Genomic DNA, 18,136 nt, shown 5'->3' with positions numbered 1-18,136 from the left:
ATTTCAGACCTGGCGAGGGTTGTTCAACAACAAGAGGGAGCCCAGAACTCCGTGCAGCTGGAGATTTAATCACACCAAGATGGTTACAAGTTGCATTGGCTGCTAATGATCCATAGGAGCCATCCCAATTTGAGGTACAGCTAGAGAGTGAATGGGCATCAGAGGCTTCATGAATAAACTTGAAGTCCCTGGTAAGCAAGCAGTTTTAAATGGCACAATTTATGGGCTACAAAAACTGGAAATAAAATACAGGTGGCCATAGCAAGTGGCACCTTGAGCAATGTTCCCTTTAAATTGCATGGCACTCCCAAGTGATCCACACACAGTGATCAGCTTTATTAATCATGACATTGACTGCCAATTTCAGAAGAAGCTGCAGAACATGGACTTCAGAGAGTGACACATCCAGAATGAAAATGAGAAGGAATGCTGACCGTGAGGCACAACTATTGTCAGGGAAATCAAGGGCCACAGAAACACATGCCTTGCAATGTTGTGAAGCCACAATTAAAGTGTTAAAGGAGCAATTTAGAAACCTGAACAAATAAAGTCTAATGGGAAAAAAAAGTGAGGGGACCATTGAAGCCATGGGAAAGGCATGACTTAAACTGCAGGTAAGTCAGGAAAGATTTAATTAAACCCCATGCTGCAGGATTCATCGAGAAAGAAAAGGCGTCAAAACAACAGGGATCATTATTTAGAGCAAGAATCAATCAGCTGTGTAAAATGATTAAAAACAAGATTAATTTTGTAGAGCAACTAAGAGAGGCATTCATTCAATAAGGCTGTTAAGAGAACAGAATCATTATTTAAACTACTTTAAAGTGAGGTGAAAGCAAAGATATTAAGGAAATGAGAATTGTTTATTATTTATGGCATTCATCTAGAAAAGCTGCAGAGAAGGCAGAAATCATCTATTATACTCACAAAATGCTGGAATCCTCCATTTTGACCACAAAAGTTCAAAAAACACTTCCATTGTGGCTGTTATCAGTAGCAGCAAAATGGAAAACCTTTACCCCTGACTAATGCACCTAACACTACTATGGCAATTTAGCATGGCCACTTCGCCTGCACATCTTTGGATTGTGGGAGGAAACCCACGCAGACATGGGGAGAATGTGCAAAGTCCACACAGACAATCACATAAGGCAGAAATTGAACACACTGAGCCATCGTGCTGCCATCTTAAAATTTAGAATGAGATTCCAACCCCTCTTTCACCTTGACTGCTCTTCAGTTTACAGAAAAATTTACATTCCTATTCTTTGGCTGTCTACAATTGAGGGGGAAACAGATCAGAGAATTGCTTCATGAGAATTGCTGCTGGATCTAGCCTAACAGGTCCAAGCAGCAAGCAGTCAATGAGGTTCTTCAGGCCAACTGCCAGCCTCTCTCCCACAACTATTTCAATGCTTGGATGTCTCTAAAGAAGGAGCACACGTTGTCAGCCAATACACCAGAGGCTTTCCTAGGTATCAGAATGACTGGAGTCCATAATACAAGTAATTGTTATCATGCAATAAACTACACCTTGTAAAGACAGGAGTCTTTTGTTAGACTATCAGCAATTTCCTTCACATGATCAAACAGTCCCTGTATATCCCTACTAGAATGGAGAATGATGGCAGCAAATCCACCAATTAGCTCAGATAACATGATGAACAGTGGTGAGGATTCATTTTATGACATATAAAAGCTTAAGTTTACAGATAAAACTCAAAAGGAGGTCATTTGGTCTATCAGGTCTGTGGCAATCAAAGAACTGCTATCCTGTCTAATCTAACCTTTCAACTCTTGGTCCATAGACCCACCTCAAGTATAAATCCAGATTTTAAAAAAAGGCCAATAAGAGTTTTTCCCTCAGTCTATACACTTTCAGGCAGTGAGTTCCAGTTCCCCAACACTCTCTGGGTGAAAAATATTCTCAACCCCCCTCAAATCATTTTACTAATTGCTTTAAATCTATGCCCCCAGGCTACTTACTTCCCTGCTGAGGGACATATATTGTTCCTATCTACTCGATTTAGGTTTCTCAATTCTGAACTCCTCAATTAAATCTCCCATAAGTTTATTCTGCTCCCAAGGCAACAAATCCTGTCCAACAAAGCTTTCCTAAATTGATAAAACTTTCCATTCCTAGCACATGAACCTCTCCTGTACTCTCTGCAGTCTGATCACACCTGGTTTGTTTGCAAAAGGATGAAGAATTCTGTTAAATATGTAATATGAACCAGTGGAGGCCAGGACTGGAGAGCAGTAAGTCTGGAGTTGCAACATAAAGAAGAGGGCTGAGCAGGGTACAGGTATGAAACTCATGTGAGAGATTTTACTTGGGCGTCTGGATCCAAATCTGTGCTTTGGGCTTGAGCGGCCAGGATCAGATACAGAATACTGCATTTGAAAAGCATGTTCAAGTTAATCAAATTTTAGGTGTGGTAGTCACGTGGTTTCCTCATGGCATTGCCAACTGAAGTTGGTCATACTCCTGCAGATTTAATCACATGATCTTTTAGCGCAAAAATACTTTCAACTTGTTTTGACATTTGTATAAATAAACAAGTATTCCAGGAAAACAAAACTTTTTTTTTGTAAATGCCCTGGTGATTTGTCAATGAACTGCTCCCAGCAATATCCAGATTTTTTTTTTGTAATTCTTAGAAAACCTAGAACTCTCTGGGAGAGATCTTACTGCAATGAGGTTACCACCAACAAACAAGAAGCTGACAGAAGACAGCTGAAGTTAACAAAACCCATTCAGCACAATATGCCTGTCCCTCCCCTGTCCTTCCAATTGGGCCGAGGAAGATTCCTCATCAGAGTATGAGCAGTGGCCTGTGGGTGGCGCAAACGTTGGGAGGACCGTGACTCTGGCGCCACCTCCTGCCATCATCTTTGCTGGCCGTTGGTCGGGACCCGCTGGAAACTCCGAGTCGCTATTGGTGGGTTTCCCCTAGCAACGGCGCCAGTGCCTCGACCAATGGCTGGCGCTGTTATTGATTTCGGGCCGCCGGGCGATGGAGGTTCTCCAGAGCTCTGGTCGTTATGTCGGGGACGTGAAACGACAGTTGCGGGACGGTGAGGACCCGGAATCGGCCGGTTAACGGGGCAGTGATACGGGCCGTTCAGAGGGGTAATACCTCCAGCCGAGTACAGTGCAGTTGGGAAGTTGGTCTGATGGTTGTTGTATTTACCATGTTAATTTTTTCCCCACATGTCTCTGGTTGTCAAGCGTGTTACCTTAGTGGCAGTGGTCAATCTGCTTGTTATGTCGTTGCAAGACAGTTTAAACTCTGATATGGAGAATCAATAACAACCTAAACAGCTGACTTTAACATAACAAACACAGAGCCATAAGAGGAGGCTATTTTTCACCTCTCCCTCTTTATTAAATATATTTCATCATGTTAAAAATCTCACAACTCCAGGTTATAGTCCAACAGGTTCATCTGGAGTACCTTTGGAGCGCTGCTTCTTCATCAGGTAGCTGTGGAGTAGGATCATAAGACAGAATTTATAGCAAAAGATCATGCAATTGATTCAATATGTTGAACAAACCTAGATCGCTGTTAAGTCTTTAATCTTTTGGAACGGGTTGCAGGTACCAGTTCTGGGATTTACATATTAATGAACTTTTTCCAAGTCCCATTCCTGAGATAACTTAATATTTTATATTAAAAAGGTGACATCTCAGCCCTGACACACTATAGGTGTGAGGTTAGAGTCTGTCTGTATTCCAATCTTGAGTCAGACCGGTTCTATTTCCAAAGTAGGAATTTATAAAATGTCACATGGACTGACTGCCTATTGTATGTTTTTGAACAAAATAGAATGTTTCTGCAAATACATTTGTGATTTGATCTTGATTTTAACTTTTAAACCTCACTGGGGATAACTGTATTCTTAGCACTATGTTTGACAACAAGTCCTTTCATTTAATTGATTTTTTTCAACAATGGGTAGGTGTACGAAGGTAAGAAAGGAAGTCATGCACATTAAACCAGGGTCAGGACTTACAGTGTGAATGAAGTGGTGCAATTTTGATGGATATGTACTCCATTGTGAAAAATTATGTTAGAAATTTAAACAGCAAATGTCCCATCCTGCCTGTCTTTCAGTCTGTCTATTTTCAGCAAATGTCCTATCCTGCCTGTCTTTCAGTCTGTCTATTTTCACATGCACCACTTCTAGTTACACTCCACCTTACTTATAAGGTACAAGAAATAAATGAAGTTGCTATTTATCCAGGCTAGGAGTTACATTAAAACGTCTTGAGGCTGTCATTTACAGAAACATGTGTTTGTCACATATCTTTACTGGACATATTTGCTTTGAAAAGGTTTGACTTTGTCATTGCTAATCTTCAATCCCTCCCTGAGACAAAGGACTGCTGGGGTCTAATCTCTCGCTTTCGGATTCTCTATGACTTTTCTGCAAATGCAAATTCACTCTATAGGGGTGTGTGTGTGTGTGTGTGTGTGTGTGTGTGAGAGAGAGGGAGGGTCTGTGTGAGTGTGAGAGCATGTAAGAATGTGTGTGCGTGATAGTGTGTAGTGAGGTCACCTGTAGTGTGACATGAACCCAAGGTCCCTGTTAAGGCCATCCTCTTGGGTGCCGAATATGTTTAGGATGGAAGCTAGAGAAGTGCACTTCTCTATTACATATTAAAACAGCCATCCCCAACGGACAAGCCGTATGCATTCTGAACTCATCTCTGCTTACCTCGACACTGTCCTATCACCCCCAGTCTAGTAGCTCCCCACATACGTTCGAGACACCACCCATGCCCTCCACCTCCTCCAAGACATCCGTTTCCTCGGCCCCCAACACCTCATCTTCACCATGGATATCCAATCCCTCTACATCTCTATCCGCCATGACCAGGGCCTCCAAGCCTTCTGTTTCTTCCTCTCCCGACGTCCTCAACAGTACCATTCCACCGACACACTCATTCATTTGGCTGAACTGGTCCTCACCCTCAACAATTTCTCCTTCGAATCCGCCCACTTCCTCCAGACCAAAGGGGAAGCCATGGGCACCCGTATGGGCCCAAGCTATGCCTGTCTCTTTGTTGGCTACATAGAACAGTCCATCTTCTGTAGTTACACCGGCACCACTCCCCACTTCTTCCCCCACTACATTGATGACTGCACTGGCACCACCTCGTGCTCCCGCGAGGAGGTTGAGCAATTCATCAACTTCACCAACACATTAAATTTACCTGGACCAGCTCTGACACGTCCCTCCCCTTCCTGGACCTCTCCATCTCCATTAATGACCACCGACTTGACACCAACATATTTTACAAACCCACCAACTCCCAAAGCTACCTGGATTACACCTCTTCCCACCTTACCCCCTGCAAAAATGCCAACCCGTATTCCCAATTCCTCCGCCTCCGCCGTATCTGCTCCCAGGAGGCCCAGTTCCACCACAGAACACACCAGGTGGCCTCCTTCTTTAGAGACCACAATTTCCCTTCCCACGTGGTTAAAGATGCCCTCCAACGCATCTCATCCACATCCCGCCCCTCTGCCCTCAGACTCCACCCCTCCAACTGTAACAAGGACAGAACCCCCCAGTGCTCACCTTCCACCCTACCAACCTTCGCATAAACCAAATCATCCGCCGACATTTCTGCCACCTCCAAACAGACCCCACCACCAGGGATATATTTCCCTCACCACCCCTCTCCGCTTTCCGCAAAGACCATTCCCTCCGTGACTACCTGGTCAGGTCCACGCCCCCCCCCCCAACAACCCACCCTCCCATCCTGGCACTTGCCCCTGCCACCGCAGTAATTGCAAAACCTGCGCCCACACCACCTCCCAGACCTCCATCCAAGGCCCCAAAGGAGCCTTCCACATCCATCAAAGTTTTACCTGCACATCCACCAATATCATTTATTGTATCCGTTGCTCCAGATGTGGTCTTCTCTACATTGGGGAGACTGGGCGCCTCCTAGCAGAGCGCTTTCGGGAACATCTCCGAGACACCCGCACCAATCAATCATTTCAACTCCCCCTCCCACTCTGCCGAGGACATGGAGGTCCTGGGCCTCCTTCACCGCCGCTCCCTCACCACCCGACGCCTGGAGGAAGAACGCCTCATCTTCCACCTCGGAACAGTTCAACCCCAGGGCATCAATGTGGACTTCAACAGTTTCCTCATTTCCCCTTCCCCCACCTCATCCAGTTCCAAACTTCCAGCTCAGCACTGTCCCCATGACTTGTCCTACCTGCCTATCTTCCTTCCCACCTATCCACTCCACCCTCCTCTCTGACCTATCACCTTCATCCCCACCCCCATTCACCTATTGTACTCTATGCTATTTTCTCCCCACCTCCACCCTCCTCTTATTTGTCTCTTCACCCTGCAGGCACCCTGCCTCTATTCCTGATGAAGGGCTTTTGTCCGAAATGTCGATTTTCCTGCTCCTCGGATGCTGCCTGAACTGCTGTGCTTTTCCAGCACCACTCTAATCTAGAATCTGGTTCCCAGCATCTGTAGTCCTTGTTTTTACCGTATGCATACACAGGATCAGTTCAGATGGGAAGGAAGGCGATGGACACCTAAAAGTGCTGAAGGATACCCTCATAAGAACAGGGTACGATGCTCAACTCATCGATTGCCAGTTCCAATGTGCCACAGTGAGAATCTGTAATGACCTCCTCAGGAGACAGACACTGGATCCAACCGATAGGGTACCCTTCGTTGTCCAGTACCTCCCAGCAGTGGAGAAACTACGGCATGTCTTCGCAGTCTGCTACACATTATTGATGAGGATGAGCACCTCACCAAGACCTTGCCTACACCTCCACTTCTCACCCTTAAACAACTGCCAAACCTGAAACAGACCATTGTTTGCAGCAACCTGCCCAGACTTCAGGACAACATCGACTACAACACCGTACTACTCTGTCTTGGCGACCACTGCAAGACGTGTTAGAGTGTTGACATGGATACCATCCTTATACATGGGGACACCACCCACAATGTATGCATGTGACTCGGCCACTGTTGTCTGTCGTATATGCTGCAGGCAAGATGCCCCGAGACATGGTAAATTGGCAAGACCCAACAGATGCAATGGCAACGGATGAATGGATACCGCGCAACAATCGTCAAACGGGGATCGTTATCTAAGGCGGACTTCAGCATACGCAACAACGCAGAGTGGCCGAGCAGAGGCTGAAAACTAAATTTGGCGCTCATGAGGATGGCCTTCAGCAGGATATTGGATTCATGTCACACTACAGGTGACCCCACTACACTATACACTCTCAAGCACACACACAAGCACACATACACACACATTCTTCTGCTGTCTCACTCATGCAGATCCTCTCTCATACATACTCTGTCTTTTTGACACACACATATACCCCACACACTCACCCATGTGCATTCTCTCACTCTCTGTCTGTTTAGAGCCAGTCTGACTCAAGATTGGAATACAGATAAACTCTAACCTCACACCTTTTACTGCATTTTATGAACTGAGATGTCACTTTTTTGTTATAAACTTTTAAGTTATCTTGGGAATGGGACTTGAAAGAAGTTCTGGGATTTACATTTAATGAATCGATACCTGCGACGCATTCTAAAAGATGAAAGATTTAACAGCAGTCTAGGTTGTTCAATATATTGTATCGGTTACGTGATACTATGATCTTTTGCTATAAATTCCGTGTCTTGCGATTCTGCCCCACTAGTTACCTGATGAGGTTTATTTGGAAGTACTAGCTTTTGCAGCTAGTGCTGCAAAAGCTAGTACTTCCAAATAAACCTGTTGGACTATAATCTGGTGTTGTGTGACTCAAAGTTTTGGAATTTGGGAAAAAGCCTCAAACCATCCTGGCCTGAAAATGAGAAGTTTTCTATAGAAAAGATGAATTTTTGCCCTTGGTGGTCAACTGTATATTCCCTTTCATTAGAGTTGACTGACTCCAATTCAGACCTGAATTGGTTTCGGGCAGAACATGTATTGGAGTAATACTCTACTTGGTGGTCAACTGTATATTCCCTTTCATTAGAGTTGACTGACTCCAATTCAGACCTGAATTGGTTTCGGGCAGAACATGTATTGGAGTAATACTCTACTTGGTGGTCAACTGTATATTCCCTTTCATTAGAGTTGACTGACTCCAATTCAGACCTGAATTGGTTTCGGGCAGAACATGTATTGGAGTAATACTCTACTTGTATAACCAACCACATTTCAATAACAAATAAAAACAAATGATGTCTCAACAATTCACCCCCATCCCTTTATTGCAATGCATCCTTAACTGAAGGGTGAATGAGGGCCAAGTGTCAAAGTCCTTCTTCATTTTTCACTCATTTAAATGCCACGTGGGATACACAGATGTTATCAATAGAAATCAAATTAACAGTAGTGTCTCCTTTCCGATTGCAAAAATAAGTGTCTAATAAATAATAAATGTCAAATTATACTTAAAATAAAAGTGAGTATATTATGTCAAAATGTGTTGCTGTGTCTAGTACGGTCTCCAGTCATTCTGATAGCCAGGAAAGCCTCTGGTGTATTGGCTGACAACGTGTGCTCCTTCTTTAGAGACACCCAAGCATTGAAATTGTTGTGGGAGAGAGGCTGGCAGTTGGTCTGAAGAACCTCCTTGAGTGCTTGCTGCCTGGACCTGTTAGGCTAGATCCAGGAGTAATTCTCATGAAGCGATTCTGGTTTGTTTCCCCCTCAGTTGTAGACAGTCAAAGAACAGGAATGTAAATTTTTCTGTAAACTGAAGAGCAGTTCAGGTGAAAGAGGGGTTTGAACCTCATTCCACCATTTTCTAAATTTTAAGATGGCAGCACGATGGCTCAGTGGTTAGCACTGCTGCCTCTCAGCGCCAGGAACCCGGGTTCGATTCCTGCCTTGGGCGACTGTGGAGTTTGACATTCACCCTGTATCTGTGTGGGTTTCCTCCCACAATCCAAAAGATGTGCAGGTCAAGTGAATTGGCCGTGCTAAATTGCCCATAGTGTTAGGTGCATTAGTCAGGGGCAAAACAGGGTAGATGAATGGATCCAGGTGGGTTGCTCTTCGGAGAGGTGTTGTGGACTTGTTGGGCTGAAGGGCCTGTTTCAATACTGTAGGGAATATAATCTAATCTAATCTAAGTGGATCTCCTGTTTATAACCTTTGTCCCAGTAGCAATGGGTGTCAATATGTCAGGTCTCTTATAATGTTAGTTCCATACTCTGAAGTGTAATCTGGGTAACTTTGTGCTGTCTGCATACAAATGTATATAGTCTGGAAATTTTTTTGTAAGTTTATGACTTCAGCTCAGAATGAAATGATTTCTGAAATTTTTTTTACTGCTGTAATTAAGTGGGGAAATTCAACTTTTGTAATAGAACATTGATTTTTATTTCTTTCAGGGTTTGGTCTGTATGTTTATCCGAACAGCTTTTATCAGTATGAGGGAGAATGGAAAAATGGGAAAAAGCATGGTAAGTTATTCATGTGCTGCTTTCTGAAGTATAACATCCATTGTGTATTGTCAAACAAAGAAAGAACTTGTGTTTGGAAATCAAGTTCCCAAATCTTGAACTTTCTGAAAGTCTTTGCAGTCAGTGAAGCACTTTTAGTGGAAGCACTCCTGAGTTAACGCAGGAAAGAGGGCAGCCAGTTTACACACAGCAGGGAATAATGACCAGATAATCTATTCTAGTGATATTGGATGAAACATAAACATTGTCCAGGAGATTGTATTCCAAGTCTTCACTCTTTCAGAATGGTACCATAGGATCTTTTATGTCCACCTGTGATGCTTTAGTATTTGACTGGGAAGGCAATATCTCTGATATTGCAGCATTCCCTCAGTTCTGCACAAGAGTCAGCCTAGATTTTTAGTGCTAGTCTCTGAAGTGGGTCTGCAAATCCACAACCTTATAACTCAGGCTAGTATGCTACCCACTGAGCAACACTGATATTTGTAAAATGGTATGCTTCTATAAGCTTGATTATCATTCTATGCCTTCTCATAGAGTCATAGAGATGTATAGCACAGAAACAAACCTTTCAGTCCAACTCATCTGTGCAGACCAGATATCCTAAATTAATCTTGGCCCATTTCCTTCTAAACCCTTCTTATTCATATACCCATCCAGATGTCTTTAAATGTTGTAATTGCACCGGCCTCCACTATTTCCTCTGACATTTCAATCCATACATGCACCATCCTCTGTGTGGAAGAAGTTGCCCCTTAGGTCCTTTTAAATCTTTCCCGTCTTGCCTTAAATCTATGGTCTCTAGTTTTGGACTCCCCTACCCTGGAAAAAAGACGTGGTTATTCGCCCTATCTATGCTCCTCATGATTTTGTAAATCTCTATAAGATCACCCATCAGCCTCCAATGGTCAAGGAAAACAGCCCCAGCCTATTTGGCCTCTTCCTATAGCTCAAGCCCTCAAACCCTGGCAATATCCTTGTAAATCTTTTCTGCACCCTTTCAAGTTTCACAACATCTTTTCTATAGCAGGGAGACCAGAACTGAACGCAGTATCCCAATAGGGCCTAACCAATGTCCTGTACAGCAGCAACATGACCTCCCAACTGCTGTACTCAGTGCACTGACCAATAAAAGTAAACGTACTCAATGCCTTCTTCACTACCCTGTCTATCTGTGAATCCACCTTCAAGGAACTTTGAACCTGTACCCCAAGCTGTCTTTGTTCGGCAACGTTCTCAGGACCTTATCGTTAACTGTATATGTTCTACCCCAATTTGCCTTTCCAAAATGCAGCACCTTGCATTCATCTAAGTTAAACTCCATCTGCCACTCCTCGGCCCACTAGCCCATCCAATCAAGGTCCCGTTGTACTCTGAGGTAACCTTCTTTGCTGTCCACTGCCACCAATTTTGAAGTGCTCTAAGTTAGTTGATAAATTCATATGCAATGATTCCATATATAGTTTAGATTTTTGTTTAATGTTTTTAAGTTGGGTAGGGAAAGGAGACTAGATATGTGATATCTGTAATTGCTTTTGACTCTGGTGCACATTATATCTAAATCCAAAGTCACATCACAGACTGCAGTGACAGGTTTTCACAAATTTAGATTCTTTAAGCTCCTTTCCATTCTCTGCAAACTTTCTGTTGACTCCACTGAACAGCATATACTGATGTTAATAGATTATTCCTAGTGAGCTCAGGCACACTTTCCGTACAGTTTTGCTATTTTGATTCTCAGCTTTTGGATTTTTCAAATTAAATTTTGGAGTCTTAAGAAAAGACTACAACCCAACATTTTAATCCATAATTGTCCAAATCATTACTCAAAACTATTAATACATCTACATATGATTAGCACTACTTTCTGATAACTGTCACAGCATGGCCTTGACCGTATGTTATAGTTGATTTAAAAACAAAACTGGGTTGCAATCTTTGTCTCCTGTTTTCTTACTCCTGAATGTAATGTCTTTCTCCAAGCAAACCCTTTTTTAAAAGAGTAAGGCAGGTCTGTTTTGTCATTGTTTGCTGTCAATATTCTGATTTGTAACCTGGTCACACAGTTCAAATTTGAACTGTCTAGCACTGATTGACAGGAAAGGCTGTGATTGATTTTGTTTTTGGTCATACTAGGTATTGGGAAGTTTCTCATGAAGGATGGAAGTTACTATGAAGGAGAGTTTGCGAATGGAGAAATAGAAGGGAACGGTATCCGGTACTGGGCTTCCTCTGGTATGAACACTTGTCAAATCGCTATCTGTTAAATTGATCTTTTACACATGATCTTAAAACCCATCCCTGTTTAAGAAAAAGAATAATTTAGCAAATTAAGATCTTGAGGGATCAAGCAAGTGAACTTGCGTGTCATTTTCACTTCAGTGATTTCATACATGCTATTAAACATTTCTGTACTTTATTACAATTTGTGTTTCTGAACAGTTTAAAATTAATGTCTTTGTTTCCTGTACAGACGTTGTGTCCTTAACTTTTTTTTTGTTTGTAAATGTTTAGGTTCTTCTTGGACTGTTCCTATTAATCCCATCCTTTGTTTAATGTTGATTTAAGTATTAGAACTTGCTTGCTGCTTTAGCTGATCACCAAAACCTTGCATTTACGTAGCATCTTTGATCTATTAAAACATTCCAAAAAACGTCACATGAACACTATCAAATATTACTTAACAGTTTCCCACATAATGGCTGTATCAGGATGGATGACCAAAATCTTAGGTTTTAAGGACCATCTTAAAAGAGGTGATTTAGGGGCAAATTGAGGTCACAACAACCAATGATGAAGAATTATATTTGCCGATACATGAGAGACCAGAATTGTAAGAATGCAGAGTTCACAGAAGAACTTGAAAAGAAGGGATAAAGTTTTAAAACTGGTGCTGTCAACAGACCGAGAGGCAATGAGGGTCAGAAAACGCAAAGGCAATGAGTGACTAGGAATTGGTGCAAGTTATGATGCAGACAGCAGAACTTTTTAGTGGAGCTCACATTTAAGGTGTTGCAAGGATCCCACTTGGCTTAGTCAAGAAGGTTTTATCAATTGATACACTGGGCCAGTGATAAGGATGCTATAGAGGTGCAAGTAGGTGATCATTTTCTAGATTACTGTGAATAATATTCTCAATGTGTCCCTTGTGGAAAGTGCTTGTGTGGATATTGGATAAGATTGGGGTTGGGATTCTCTGTGATGGCAAGTGATGAACAGCTTGCTTGTAAATTTTTTTTCTTGGCTCATACATAATCCATAGGCATTCAGCCCCTTTGGGAAGGAAGAACATACTGTTCACAGAAACAATGACTGTTTAATGAGGTAGAGAAGGCATGCAGCTCTTTGAAGCAAAACCTAGCAAAGATTCTGCACCTGAAGGAAAAGACAGTAGACAATAGGTGCAGGAGTAGGCCATTCTGCCCTTTGAGCCTGCACCACCATTCAATATGATCATGGCTGATCATCCTTAATCAGTATCCTGTTCCTGCCTTATCCCCATAACCCTTGATTCCACCATCCTTGAGAGCTCTATCCAACTCTTTCTTAAATGAATCCAGAGACTGGGCCTCCACTGCCCTCTGGGGCAGAACATTCTACACAGCCACCACTCTCTGGGTGAAGAAGTTTCTCCTCCTCTCTGTCCTAAATGGTCTACCCCGTATTTTTAAGCTGTGTCCTCTGGTTCGGCACTCACCCATCAGTGGGAACATGTTTCCTGCCTCCAGACTGTCCAATCCTTTAATAATCTTATATGTCTCAATCAGATCCCCTCTCAGTCTTCTAAAACTCAAGGGTATACAAGCCTAGTCACTCCAGTCTTTCAGCGTAAGGTAGTCCTGCCATTCCAGGAATTGACCTCGTGAACCTACGCTGCACTCCATCAATAGTCAGAATGTCTTTCCTCAAATTTGGAAACCAGAACGGCATACAATACTGCAGGTGTGGTCTCACCAGGGCCCTGTACAGCTGCAGAAGAACCTATTTGCTTCTATACTCAATCCCTCTTGTTATGAAGGCCAGCATGCTATTAGCCTTCTTCACTACCTGCTGTACCTGCATGCTTACCTTCATTGACTGATGTGCAAGAACACCCAGATCTCTTTGTACTGCCCCTTTACCTAAATTGATTCCATTTAGGTCGTAATCTGCCTTTCTGTTCTTGCCACCAAAGTGGATAACCATACATTTATCCACATTAAACTGCATCTGCCATGCATCTGACCACTCACCTAACCTGTCCAGGTCACCCTGTAATCTCCTAACATCCTCCTCACATTTCACCCTGCTACCCAGCTTAGTATCATCAGCAAATTTGCTAATGTTATTACTAATACCATCTTCTATATTATTAATATATATTGTAAAAAGCTGCGGTCCCAGCACTGATCTCTGCGGTACCCACTGGTCACTGCCTGCCATTCCGAAATGGAGCCATTTATCAGTACTGTTTGTTTCCTGTCAGCTAACCAGCTTTCAATCCAAGTTAGTACTTTGCCCCCAATACCATGGAGGAACTTAAGTCTGATCAAAATGTAAAATGCTTTTTTATTTTTTTATAGGAAATGAATATTGTGGACAGTTCTCACAGGGAGAGCTACATGGATTTGGAGTGCTGAAGTACTTAGATGGCACTCGGTATGAAGGAGAGTTTCACTATGGCGTCCGAACAGGTGAATGTATTTTTGACTGATTTTTAATCTATATGTAACCTACCTGTTCAACTTGACATTGTGTCTTGTGACATTTACTATAATCGTAGAACCGGAGGCTGACCCTCTGTTAGTGATTAAAATGTATAAGTCTACTTTAATTCTTTGTCTAGGACACGGAGCATTGATAGATAAAGAGGGCCAGGTGTACCGAGGCTCCTTTCACAACAATAAGAAACAAGGAGAAGGAGAAATGTACTATAAGTAAGTGAAACCTACTTACTGAGATTCTGATGTTTTTATAATCAACCTGTTCAGAGTTGTTAATACATGGCTGTGGAGCAGGTGGGATTTGAACCTAGGACTGATGCTTTGTCAAGTCCCCCTAGTTAGTGAGGCAATATTTACGCATGTGCAAAATGAATAACATAGCTGTTTCCAGCTTCATTCACTTATTTACTTTCCTTATTTTCTTTTAGCTCTACATCTAACCACCAAACTTTGAAAGTCCCAAAATATTATGTATAATGCTATCATAGAAACAGCCTGTTAAGCTCAACCAGTCCATGCTGGTATTTATCCTTCACATAAACCATCTCCCACCTCACTTCATCTTACCCTATCAACATATTCTTCTGTGTGGAAAATTTCATGGTAAACCTTTTTGAAAATAGAAGAGAAAAGTCCAAAACATTAAATACGATAGCTAAGAGGGGAAAATGGTCCCAAAATGTTTGAGATGAAATCCACCCGCTCCTCTCCTCTCATTGTTTCAATAAAATCTGAAATGTGGCACTCAAGGTACCAGAGTGTGATAAGCTCCGTGTAGATCATCTGGAATTCTGAGCCTTCAGAAGTGATGAAGGTGTTTGGTATGCTTGCCTTTATTGGTCATAGGAGTTGGGAGGTCATGTTGTGGCTGTACTGGGCATTGGTTCAGCCAATTTAGGAATACTGTGTGCAGTTCTAGTTTCCCTGCTATAGGAAGAATGTTGTGAAACCTGAAAGGGTTCAGAAAAGGTTTACAAGGACGTTGCCAGGGTTGGAGGCTTTGAGCTGTAGGGAGATGCTTAATAGTCTGGGGCTGTTTTCCCTGGAGCAACAGAGGCTATAGGGTGACTTTAGAGGCTTATAAAATCATGAGGGTATGGATAGGGTAAATAGCCAAGGTCTTTTCCCTGGCGATGGGGAAATCCAAAACTAGAAGGCATAGGTTTAAGGTGAGAGGGGAAAGATTTAAAAGGGACCTAAGGTGCAACTTTTTCATATCGAGGGTGGTGTGTTTGTGTGGAATGATCTACCAGAGAAAGTGGTGCTGGCTGGTACTATTACAATATTTAAAAGGCATCTGGATGGGTATATGAATAGGAACGGTTTCGAGGGACATGGGCCAAGTGTTGGCAAATGGGACTAGATTAATTTTGGATATGGATGAGTTGGACCGAAGGCTATGTTTCCATGCTATACAGCTCTATGACTCTAAAGTAGGACAGGAGAGGATTAGACTGTCAGAAAACTGTCAGAGAAACTTGGCCTCTGTTCTCATTGCACTCACAACACAGACCAGGGCACAGTACCCTGCAAATGATGAACTGTAAAAGTCAATTAATGAGGAAAAAGATTGCTTTGACAAGAACTAATGACTCCTGCACTGCTGTGTTAGAAAGTCTTTGTTGCTCCATCAATACAAATTCCATTCTGTCAAATCTCAAGTGGATTCTTTTGTGAAGGATTTCATTAATATGCCCGCTCGCAGTTACTCATCTATACAGTCATGTTTTCGTGACCTTGTGCTCTTGTTTCATGGTGGTGCCTTGCTCAGAAGTGTTGCCTGCCTTCTTTCAAGCATCTTTCTTGTAACTTTAATATATCCATTTTGTTTTCATTGGCTTTGATTATCTGACTCTCCCTGTGTTTAAACAGTGTTGTTCATTCACTTGCCTGTGCTGAGTTGGCTAACCTTCCACTGGGTTGAAGGCAGGGAAACCATGCAAAGCACCGTAATGTGCCCCAGGGCTAGGGCGATGTCAATAAGACTTAATTCTTGTTCTCCAGTGACCCCTACTGGAAAGTATGTGTTTGTAATTATCAAGTAAAGAAGGCAACAGGCTCAGCTGAGATATCTTCCAGGTTCATTTACAATAAACAACCATCTCATTCAGATATTAGACACTTTAAAAAGCAGGCAACTTCAGGAAAGAAAATAAATCGATGGGAAAAGCAAATGAAATTGCAAGGGAACCAGAATCACTGAAAAAGAGAATGAACTTAACATTTATATTGTGCTGAGACTACAAACAGTGATACCAACTCATCATCCTGCCAGTAAACGAAGGGCATCAGCAAATAAATAGGTACAATGTATTTCTGCACTGTATGAAAATGTTTTGTATTTTTCTCTTCCCACTTCGTATCCTGAAAATATGGATTCCATCCTTGAATACAGTTTTCTATAAATGCTATGTAATATTGAGATACAGTTCCACAGGCACTGAGTGATATTATGGTACAGTTCTGAAAGCACTGAGTAATCATGGGGTACTGTTCCATGGGAACTGATTAATGTTGAGATACTGTTCCACACGCACTGAGTACTTATTTTTCTATTTGTTTATTCATGGTATATGGGCATTGCTGGTTTGGCCAGCACTTATTGTCCATTCGTAATTGTCCTGGACATTGTGAGTTGCTTTCTCAAACTCCTTGGCATGTAGGAAGACCCACAGTGCAATTAAGTAGGGAGTTCTGGAATTGGACCTAGATTTTGGAGCGGAATGGTGGCTCAGTGGTGCCTCACAGTACCAGGGACCTGGGTTCAATTCCCACCTCTGGTGACTGTCTGTGTGGAGTTTGCACGTTCTTCCCGTGTCTGTGTGGATTTCCTCCGGGTGCTCCGGTTTCCTCCCACAATCCAAAGATGTGCAGATCAGGTGAATTGGCCATGCTAAATTACCCATAGTGTTAGAGAGAGTCAGAGAGAAATGGGTCTGGGTGGGTTACTCTTCAGAGAGCCGGTGTGGACTCGTTGGGCCGAAGGGCCTGTTTCCACACTGTAGGGAATCTAATCTAATCTAAACGAAACTATGAAAGAACAGTGGTGTCCCTACATATTTACTGCCCCTATCCTTCTAAGTGGTAGTGGTTGTGAGTTTTGAGAATGCTGTAGAAGGAGCCTTGGTGAGTTACTGCAATACATCTTGCACATGGTGCACATTGCTGCCATTGTGCAAGCTGGTGTAAAAGGAGTAAATGTTGAACATGATAAATGGGGTGTGAATCAAGCAGGTGATTTTAATCCGGACTGTGTTGAGCTGCTTGAATATTATTGTAGCTGTGCTCATCCAGGCAGATGAGGAGTATTCCATCACATTCCTGATAGTGCTTGTGGATGGTAGACAGGCATTGGGAGACAGGAGGGGAGATATTCATTGTAGAATTCATAGAGCCTGATGGTTTCTTGTAGCCACGGTATTTATATGTGGTTCAGTTAAGTTTTTGCTCATTGGTAACCTAAGCATGTTGAAAATAGTTTTGCTGTTAAACTTCAGATTGAAAAGAACTGCTTCTGTATCTGTCATAGCAAGTGCTAAACACTGTATGACCATTGGTGAATATTACCACTTCTGACTTCCTGATGGATGGAAGGTAATTATCGGATCAGCTGAAGATAATTGAGCCTACTCTGAGGAATGTTTGGACTGATATCCTGAGGTTGAGGTGATTGACTGCCAACAAAAGGGCTGCATGGTGGCACAGTGGTTAGCACTGCTGCCTCACAGTACCAGGGATCCAGAATCATTTCTACCCTTGGGCAACTGTCTGTGTGCAGTTTGCGCATTCTCCCTGTGTCTGCGTTGGTTTCCTCCCACAGTCCAAACATGTGCAGGTTAGGTGGATTGACCATGCTAAAAATTGCCCTGTAGTGTCTGGGGATATTCAGGTCATGTGTGTTAGCCACGGTAAATGTGGGGTTACGGGCATTCGGTATGGGGGGGAAGGGGGGGCGGGGT

General features: G+C 42.7%; 1 protein-coding gene across 3 annotated transcripts in view; it reads left to right on the top strand.

The window, feature by feature from the left end:
* The first annotated feature begins 2,981 nt into the window (after positions 1–2,981).
* The window catches only part of LOC140486985 (MORN repeat-containing protein 1-like), a 194,607-nt gene continuing 179,452 nt past the window's right edge, over positions 2,982–18,136 (top strand). For 2 of the 3 annotated variants that reach the window (XM_072586286.1, XM_072586288.1), the window contains exons 1-5: positions 2,982–3,078; positions 9,403–9,474; positions 11,611–11,709; positions 14,037–14,147; positions 14,300–14,390. In XM_072586286.1, the coding sequence (XP_072442387.1) occupies positions 3,018–3,078; positions 9,403–9,474; positions 11,611–11,709; positions 14,037–14,147; positions 14,300–14,390 (434 nt within the window). In that variant the 5' untranslated portion in view covers positions 2,982–3,017. Of the gene's footprint in view, positions 3,134–9,402; positions 9,475–11,610; positions 11,710–14,036; positions 14,148–14,299; positions 14,391–18,136 lie in introns of all 3 variants that reach the window. The other variant, XM_072586287.1, reaches the window with a different exon arrangement.

This window comes from Chiloscyllium punctatum, chromosome 16 (genome assembly GCF_047496795.1).
Source record: "Chiloscyllium punctatum isolate Juve2018m chromosome 16, sChiPun1.3, whole genome shotgun sequence".
In the NCBI taxonomy this organism is placed as follows: domain Eukaryota; kingdom Metazoa; phylum Chordata; class Chondrichthyes; order Orectolobiformes; family Hemiscylliidae; genus Chiloscyllium; species Chiloscyllium punctatum.
This window is presented reverse-complemented; position numbering and strand designations above follow the sequence as displayed.